Genomic DNA, 9,171 nt, shown 5'->3' on the forward strand with positions numbered 1-9,171 from the left:
TCATGCGAGTTAACCTCTCGTCGGCCCTTATTCAAATTTTAAAAATTTAAAATTTAGTATTTTGATTTTAGTGCTAGAAGCTTGTTCAGAATCAGAGCTATGGATCTCAGCAGCTTTTTTTTTCTTTTTCAGGCACAATATAATTCAAGCATTCAAGTCATCGTTTAACATGCATAAGATCATAATTTTTTTTTTGTGAACTGATCATGATTTTTTTTATTAGATGACCCAATTATAAGCACAAGGTGTGCCAATAATTAAGCCAAAGATCAACATATAAAAATGTTTTTACATATACATCAAATAATAATTTGAGTTAATAAATTACTTAGGCACGTGATATTTTTTTGTCCATAAATAAAATATGAATATTATAAAAAAAATGGGTATAAAGGATACCAGAGCAGCTTACAGAAAGAGAGTATAAATAGCCAGCTTAAGAAAAAACTACAATCCCTAGTCGATTTGTTTTTTTTTTTTGCTGGTCCAAATGAATTTTTTGGCCGCAGTGGTTATTTAAATTTATATACAGATTGTGCATATATAAAAATAACCACTTCCCAATATGTAGGGCAGTTGTAACAAGCCGTATACATGAATTAAAATCATTTCCATAAATAAAAATTAATAAATTAACATCTAACATTGTTCTTTAAAAAATAAAAATAAAAATTAATTTAGGGGTAAGGGACAAAAAGGACTAGAAAAGAATGAGTTTCCATTATGATTTAATATATCATGAATACAACTCTGTTTCTTACATGATACAAGTGTCAAATCAACATTAAAAATACTATATAGATGAGATTAAATATTTAAAAATTTAAATTAAATTATAATATAATAATTAATTCATCATCATCACATTGTCCATAACAACCGTATCACCACCATAATTGTTACCGTGACTCCCACCATGATGTCCATGACAACGACAATGATGATGATATTGATATACAGAGATGGTGGCAGTTAACGATGATAGTGATAACCACGACAATCATGATGATAGTTACATTAATGATCATGATGATGACAGTAACGACAATATAGGTCATGACTACAGAGATCACGACAATGGGGGTGATGGTTGATGGCAATGGCGATCATGACACCGATTGCAAGTCATGATAGTGACTCCATCAAGAATTAATTTTATTATTAATGAGTTTGAGTATCATCAAATAAATCATAATATATTAGTTATTAGTTAGTTTATGACAAAAATAAATATTAAAATTATTTGTAGCCACGAGAGTTTATGAAAAAATTCCAACATACTATCTTGTTACATGAAATTGGTACTACTTGTATTCTGTTAATGATATTTATTTCCTTCCTCATAAAAAAATCTTACTCAAAATAGGCTAAAATTAATGTTTCATATTTTCAAAAATTATTCCATTGTCCTTCATTCACATTACTTTGTCACTTTGTCCACGTGTTAGCAGGGCAATTAACATAGATATTTGGTTCACATTAGAGCCAAAATACCAAGAAATGCAACTAGCTAGCAAGAATGTAGGATCCAAAATATTTTTGAGTGTAAACGACCAGATATTAATTTTGGCAAACTAACGTTTCAACATGTGAGAAAGAAGGAACTCCTTGACTTAGGTGCATAAACGCAAATATGATGTTTAGTCTATTTTCTTATAAGATTTAACCCGACCTCTACATATATTAATTAATAATCCTAAATATACAATATGTAGGTTAGTGGACTTAAATTATTAATTAGACTAAATAACAAGTTTATAATTTTAAAATATTATAATATTAATTTTGTGCAATAAGAGTTATATATAGTTGTTGTTTTGGAACAACTGATTTTTTACCAATAAATCTAAAAGATATATAAATACACATTCGCAAGGCTTTGTTTACCATTCCGATTTTCATACACAAACAGAGACTGAATCTTGTAAAAAAAAAAAAAAAAACTTTGTCTGTTAATTTATAAAAAGTGTGACAAATCTCTTACATCATCAATTTTTTCTTGTTAATGTAAATGGAAAAGTCTGCATGATATCATTGGACCATTTTGACAGTGAGAAATTTACTAAGTATGCTACTGACTCAGATGGACTAAATTGCCATTTGAAATTTCTTTAAACCTATTTGTCACCTTGAAAAAAATTTCATTTATTTTCTCTTTTATTTTTCATTCTCAAATTTACCCTTTTGTTTTTTCTCTTCTCTCCTTTCCTCGTCTCCTCCTCTCCTTTTGTGCTTCTATATCAAGTACCACAATGGCAATAGTGTGGTAGTGGTGCCACAAGCATAGTGCGGCAATTCAAGGAGCGACACCATCCTTTTGAAGGAGGCAGTGTAAGCATGGTGGAAAGGGAAAACAGAAAAGGCAAAAGAGGATTTATTTATTTATATGATTTGAATAAGATTGATTTAATTAAATTTTGAATTTTTATATTTTTTCCTTACTTATATGTATGTCACGATATAGGATGTCACACATCACTTTGTGGATTTGTTAACCGAACAATGATGGTCATGATAGCGAAAGTGATGGCGGTTGACAACGATAGTGATGACAACAACAATCATGATGGTGGTTACAGTGGTGATCATGATGGTGACAGTGGCAACGACAAAGGTCATCACAACAGAGGTGGTGACAGTTGATGACGACAATGATTATAATGGTAGTTGCAGCAGTGGTCATAATGGTCCCATCAAGAATTAATCTTATTATTAATGAGTTTGATTATCACTAAATAAATCATAATATATGACGTAGCTTCATGTGGAACTTGTAGGCCTTGGATCTTCTTCATCAATGGAGTTCTTTGCTTCTTGAAGTTTAATGGCAGCATAATGGAGAAGGAGAAAGATGATTGGAGACGCCACTTCAAGGAGAAGAAGAGTCTAGAAGAAGCTCACCACCATAAAAAGCCATGGGTAATAGCTTGAAGGTAGGAGAAGATGAGTGGAGGGAGAGGGAGTGAGGGAGCATGAAATTTTGTGCCTCAAAAAAGGTCTGAACTTTGAAGTGTAATTCTCAAATGATCAAAGTTGAAAAAATGCACACACATGACCTCTATTTATAGCCTAAGTGTCACACAAAATTGGAGGAAATTTTGAATTTGAAATTGAAATTGAATTTGTGGAGCCAAAATTTCACTAATTATGATCAGTAAATTTCAGTTAAGTTAAGGTTCAGCCCACTAATCCAAGACCAAGTCTAAAATTCTCCACTAAGTGTGCTTAGGTATCATGAGACATGTAAAACATGAAGGACATGCACAAAGTGTGACTATATGATGTGACAATGGGGTGTAGCAAGCAAATGCTCACCTCCCCCTCTAAAATTTAATTGGATTGGGCTTCTCCCAATTCAATTAAATTTATTTCCCAACACACACATCAAATATTCACTTAATGCATGTCAAATTATAAAACTACCCCTAATACAAAAACTAGTCTAGGTGTCCTAAAATACAAGGACTGAAAAATCTTACATTTCTAGGGTATCCTACCTATATTATGGAATCCTATTAACAAGGCCCAAAAATAATGAAATCTTAATCTAATATGTACAAAGATAAGTAGATTCATTCTTAGCTCATGGGCCCAAAATCTACCCTAAGGCTCATGAGAACCCTAGGGTCTTCTCTTGTATCTCTGGTCCAATATTCTTGGAGTTTTATATCCAATGCCCTTGGGGGTAGGATTACATCAATATATTAGTTAGTTTATGATAAAACAAAACATTGCAATTAATTGTAGACACGAGAATTTATGGAAAAATTCTAACATAGCATCTTGTTACATGAAATTGATACCACTTGTACTCTGTTAATGATATTTACTTCTTTCCCGATAAACAAAATCTTACTTAAAATAGGTTGACATTGATGTTTTATATTTTAAAAAGTTATGGCGTTATCCTTTATTTTCATCACTTTATCGATTTCTTAACAGGACAATTAACATAGATATATGGTTCACATTAGAGCTAGGATACCAAGAAATGAAACTAGCTAGCAAGAATGTAGGATCCAAACAATTTTCAAGTCTAAATGATGAGATATTAATTTTGGTAAACTAAGGTTTCAACATGGGAGAAAGAAGAAACTCCTTGACTTAGGTGTATACACGCAAATATGATGCTTACTCTGTTTTCGTATAAGATTTAACCCGACCTCTAAACACATTAATTAATAATCCTAAATATGGTTAGTGCAATCCTAAATTATTATTTAGACTAATTAATAAGTTTATAATTTCAAAATATTATAATATTAATTTAGTGCAGTAAGAGTTATGTATAGTAGTTGTTTCGAAACAGCTGATTTTTTACCAAAAAATCTAAAAGATATATATATATATATATATATATATATATATATATATATATATATATATTCTCGCAAGGCTTTGTTTATCATTCAGGTTTTCATACAGAAACAGGATCATTCTCTAGAGGATTAAACCCGTTCCATTTTCAAACTTTTTAAGTCATCATTTTCTAGAAGAAAAAAACCAAGTCTGAAATGGCCTTTTTTTCAAGTTTCTATCCCTCATTCTTTGGGTGTTGCTAGGTGCACCCAACATTATTGTTGGTGCACCCAGCATTCTATAAAAATGGCGAAATTGTCCTTACTTGGTTTTCCTCTTACGAATCAAGTTGATCCGTAAGAAAAAAAATAAAATTAACTACATATTTAAAGATATTGTTTAAGGTTATTTTATACATATTAATAAAAATCAATAAACACATAAAAGATAATAATAATTTTATAAAATTAATATTATCATCATTAATTTATTTTTTATTTTTATAATTAATCATATCATTATTAATATTATAAAGAATATAAAAAAAATAATTAGTATTATATTAAAAATTAAAATACTAACTACTTTATAATACATTTTTTACATGATCATTAGTATAAGTGGGAAAATAGTAATTATAAGAGAATTTAAAAATATTAGTACGTTATATAAAATAAGGATCTTAGATAACGAATGATGTCCATTTTTTGTTTAATTTTTTTTACTCCCTTTTCAACTTCTTTATTTCAATTATATTTAAAGTTATATTTTAAATTATTTTTTATTAGTTAGTAAACTAAGTTAACTAGACCATTTATAATAATTTACATATACTATAACTAAGTTAACTAGACCATTTTAATAACACGCATGTATATAGACACAAATGGAATACACAATCAATGAAAATAAATAAAACTAACATTAGTAATGAAAATAAATAAAACAAACAATACTCATGAAATGAGTTCATGTACAATATCTGTATATACAAGGAATATCAATATAAAATATGTACATAAACTACGCCTGATCAGTGCGCCGCCTGTGTCTACACCTAACGTATACTAGATGGTCCTGTGTCACACTCCTGACCAATCTGAGGCATTCTTCGATCACCTCATGTGTCAATGAGCCAGGCGTGACCACCCCTAGACTCAGATGGCGCTCCAACCTCTCAGCAATGTCATTACAAACTTCCTGTTACATACAAAACAAACTGATTACACAAATTATTATGCAAATATTGAGGTAAATGACGTAAATTATTAGTATTACTTACCACTGCATGTCTGGGCTCCTTCGCAGATGTCAACGATGCTCCTGGCTCCGGCACGCGAGGGATATCCGTATGCGGGGCCTGAGGGACGACTCGGAGCTGCGGGGCGTGACCATGAGGCAGAGGATCTAATGCGTGGCCTGGTGTCATGAAAGGATGGGAGATGCGGAAGAACCAGTCGATGTAGTCACTGGAACACGCCCTTGGCACAACGCACACCTCACCTGCTGGTACAATATGATCCTCGTAGTGCATCCACTTGTCATGTATATCATCATACGAGACCCATGAATCGACAGGAGGAGCAGGAATGGTCTGCGTGTAGCCAAACTGCCGCACGACCCTCTCCGGTCGGTAATAAACAGCAACAGGCCCCCAGCGCAAGAGACCGGAATAGCATGTTCTGACGTGGAAGTCTCGGACCTCCCGATGCTCCCCATAAGGGATCCAACAGACATCCGGAATCCAGAGTCGGTCCAAGCGCTCCCTGTACGATGGCGTGCGAATGCTCTTCACGGTCTTCTTCATCGCAATCCACCTGCACGCACGCGGAGAAGCCTCGTCGTAGTCCTGATCAGCGGTGGACTCCGCGACCGAGGGAAAGTGCTCGTAAATCCAGCACTACAGATGTAACATTCAAATTATAAACATTAATAATGAAAGTGTAACAAAATATAAAGTTGAACATTGCTTAGCCTGAATGAATGAAAAACATATTTGTTACCTGCAGTAGTGTGATGTAACCGCCAAGCTGTCGACTGTGGCTCATAGATGGATCGTTCAGTTGGTCGTACATATGAACCAAAGCAACCACTCCCCAGGCGTACCTCTCTGTCATACTGAGGTCACGAAGGGCCTCTAAGTAGACAACATGGACATTGGTTGCACTCTTGTTAGAAAACAGAGTGCAACCCAGTAGGTGAAGAAGATATGCGCGAGCCGCAGCTGTCCAATGACCTGCCTGGCATCGGCGCTGATATATATCACGTACCTATTGCAGGCGTACGTACGGTCCGCGACACTGGACTGTCTCAGCCCTAGCAGACTCTGGAGAGACCATCAGCAAGTCCACCAGCATCTGAACCGCATCGTCCACGTGTAAGGGCTCAAATACGTGTAAGTCACCAATAACGGGAAGATGGAGAAGAGAGGAGACGTCGTCCAATGTGATGGTGAGCTCTCCCACCGGGAGATGGAAACTAGACGTCTCCTGGTGCTACCGCTCCACAAACGCGGACAAAAGTCCCCGATCGCCGGTGTCTACCGAACACGCGATCAGAAAACTTAGTCTTGTACCAGCAATAAGTCTCTCAATGGTAGGGACAGGCCTGCCTAAACTGTGGACCTTCCTCCCATGAGAGGATAGCTTCAATTCAGGACGCTCCTAAATTGAAGTATAAAGGAACGCAAAATTCGTTAAAATTATCATTTAAAGGAAAACTAATTTCAATCATAAAGTATAATTTACAAGTAACTAAAAATAAATAGTATAAATACCTCTCCCGTCCATACGCTGCAAGCAACGTGATTCGCATATGCTGTCAACACGGATGGGTCGCTTAGACCACCCGGAAATCCCTGATGCGGATCCTCAGTCGCCTCTGCGCCTGTGTCCGCAGGAATGTCTTCCACAGCAGCTGGTGCCTCCATCGGGTCATCCTGAACATCTGGCGCAGGGATGACTGGCTCATCGACGTGATCCGTAGTCACAGCGACTCGCTGCCTCCGTGCGGATGCAGTAGGCTGTCGACGCTGCGGAGCATCATCGGAATCATCACGATCTCCTCTGCCCACACCTTTGCCAGTGACCTGACCTAAGGCACGACCTAATCCTCTAGTCCTAACCATGATCTGCAAATGAGTATCGCAAAATCCATCACTCATTTCATTTTCTCAAATTTCAAGCATTTGGTTAACTCAATTCAATTAATCTAATGGCCACTTGTTGTTTTATCATATGTTTTACTTATTAGAGAGAAACTTGTTGAGCTTTATGAATCTGACAAACAATGGTCAACAACATCTCAAATGCTTAGTGGTATTGACCTTGATTCATGAAGGTGTTGTTTTGTGGTCAACAACATCTCAAATTTGTGTGGATAAACAAACTAAGCATAAACAATGGTCAACAGCATCTCAAATGCTTAGTGGTATTGACCTTGATTCAGCAAGGTGTTGTTTTATGGTCAACAACATCTCAAATGTGTGTGGATAAACAAACTAAGCATAAACAATGGTCAACAACATCAAATGCTTAGTGGGAAACTTGCCGAGCTTTATGAATCTGAGAAACAATGATTCATGAAGGAATGATGTGTGTGGATAAACGAAATAGAATCAAACCAGGATTGATGTGTTTGATGTGTGTGGATAAACGAAAATTAGGAATTAATGCTAAGATAGTGTTTGATGTGTGTGGATAAACGAAATAGAATCAAAATATACCATTTCTCAACACAATATTGTGTTTTGTTCTATTTTTATGATTGACCAAAGCTAGAATAGAACCCATTAGAGGATTGAGTGAAGGAATAAAATAGCTAACTTGAACAAGTGCAGAAGAAGACTTAAATTCTTACTAAAATGTACAAATTTGGATGACTCTAATAGAAGTAACCCACTACTTTAAACTAATTCAATTGCCATAACATGTTCACTTCATTATGATATCAATGTCAATTCCCTCCCTTGTTGGCTATCACAACTAGGACCATTCCTTGTTATACTGCTTGTGACAATTCCATCTAAGAACAATATATATTAATATATAGAACAATATTGATGTTCAGTCTGAAATAGAAATAAGAACAACTAGTAAAAGTTGCAATCATTATAGGATTTGGATTAATTGTTCTCCTAACCCTCATAAAACTTTCTCTCTAAATGTTTTCTATATACACTAATTGATTGTCCTTATAGCATTCTATCTAGAAATAATCCACATTGACCAATATGTTTTTGTTGATCAGTTCTATAAAAAGCTAATAATGCTAGTCCTAAATATGTTGTGAACGTTGAAATTGAAGTTAGTAGTGTGACCACCGGATAATGAATGTTTTCTCCTTTTAAGACATGAATAAAATTCATTGTCTTTGTTCAAAGCAAAGGAGGTTGGGCTGCTTTTTGAAGAATGAAATGATTGCAGGCCTTTGAGCTTTAGAGGGAGCAAAAGAAATTCATAGACATTAGGCAGGTGAGTTAGGTGAAGCAATGATTTCCCATTTTCCTTTTCCTCTCAAGGATCAACATTTAATCAAGTTTTAGGGATTTGTCCTAATCATGTTACTTTTGAACTTAATTTGCTGAGGTTGTCTAGGCATTTGAATCAGTTTTCCGATACCACATTTAGTTCTAAGTGACAATTACATCAAAGACAATTACATATTCGCATTAAATCAAATTGAAACAGTAGATATTCTCCAAAATGACAATATTTATCAAATATTTAGCATACATTCAGAGCTGATCCTAATAACCAAAATTCCTAATTTAAAAAAAAACTCACAATGTATCAAAATAATTGGCAATTTTTCAAATAAAATGAAGCTGTGAGTTGTTTACGGATCAAGTGATCCGTAAGCATTTTCCGAATC

General features: G+C 34.7%; 3 protein-coding genes across 3 annotated transcripts; 1 reads left to right on the forward strand and 2 right to left on the reverse strand.

Moving 5' to 3' along the window:
• Positions 1-962: 962 nt before the first annotated feature.
• Positions 963-2,643, forward strand: LOC114371703 (putative proline-rich receptor-like protein kinase PERK6). The gene is made up of 2 exons (XM_028329060.1): positions 963-1,089; positions 2,465-2,643. Exons 1-2 carry the CDS (start codon positions 963-965, stop codon positions 2,641-2,643), a joined length of 306 nt encoding a protein of 101 aa, XP_028184861.1.
• Positions 2,644-5,322: 2,679 nt separating this feature from the next.
• On the reverse strand, positions 5,323-6,416 carry LOC114371704 (protein MAINTENANCE OF MERISTEMS-like). The gene is made up of 3 exons (XM_028329061.1): positions 6,303-6,416; positions 5,582-6,199; positions 5,323-5,499 (listed from the first exon to the last, which is right to left on the reverse strand). Exons 1-3 carry the CDS (start codon positions 6,414-6,416, stop codon positions 5,323-5,325), a joined length of 909 nt encoding a protein of 302 aa, XP_028184862.1.
• Positions 6,417-6,794: 378 nt separating this feature from the next.
• Positions 6,795-7,462, reverse strand: LOC114371705. The gene is made up of 2 exons (XM_028329062.1): positions 7,076-7,462; positions 6,795-6,962 (listed from the first exon to the last, which is right to left on the reverse strand). The coding sequence occupies exons 1-2, from the start codon at positions 7,460-7,462 to the stop codon at positions 6,795-6,797; spliced, it is 555 nt and encodes a 184-aa protein (XP_028184863.1).
• Between the last annotated feature and the right edge of the window lie 1,709 nt (positions 7,463-9,171).

The sequence above is a fragment of the Glycine soja genome, chromosome 10 (assembly GCF_004193775.1).
Source record: "Glycine soja cultivar W05 chromosome 10, ASM419377v2, whole genome shotgun sequence".
Classification (NCBI taxonomy): Eukaryota; Viridiplantae; Streptophyta; class Magnoliopsida; order Fabales; family Fabaceae; genus Glycine; species Glycine soja.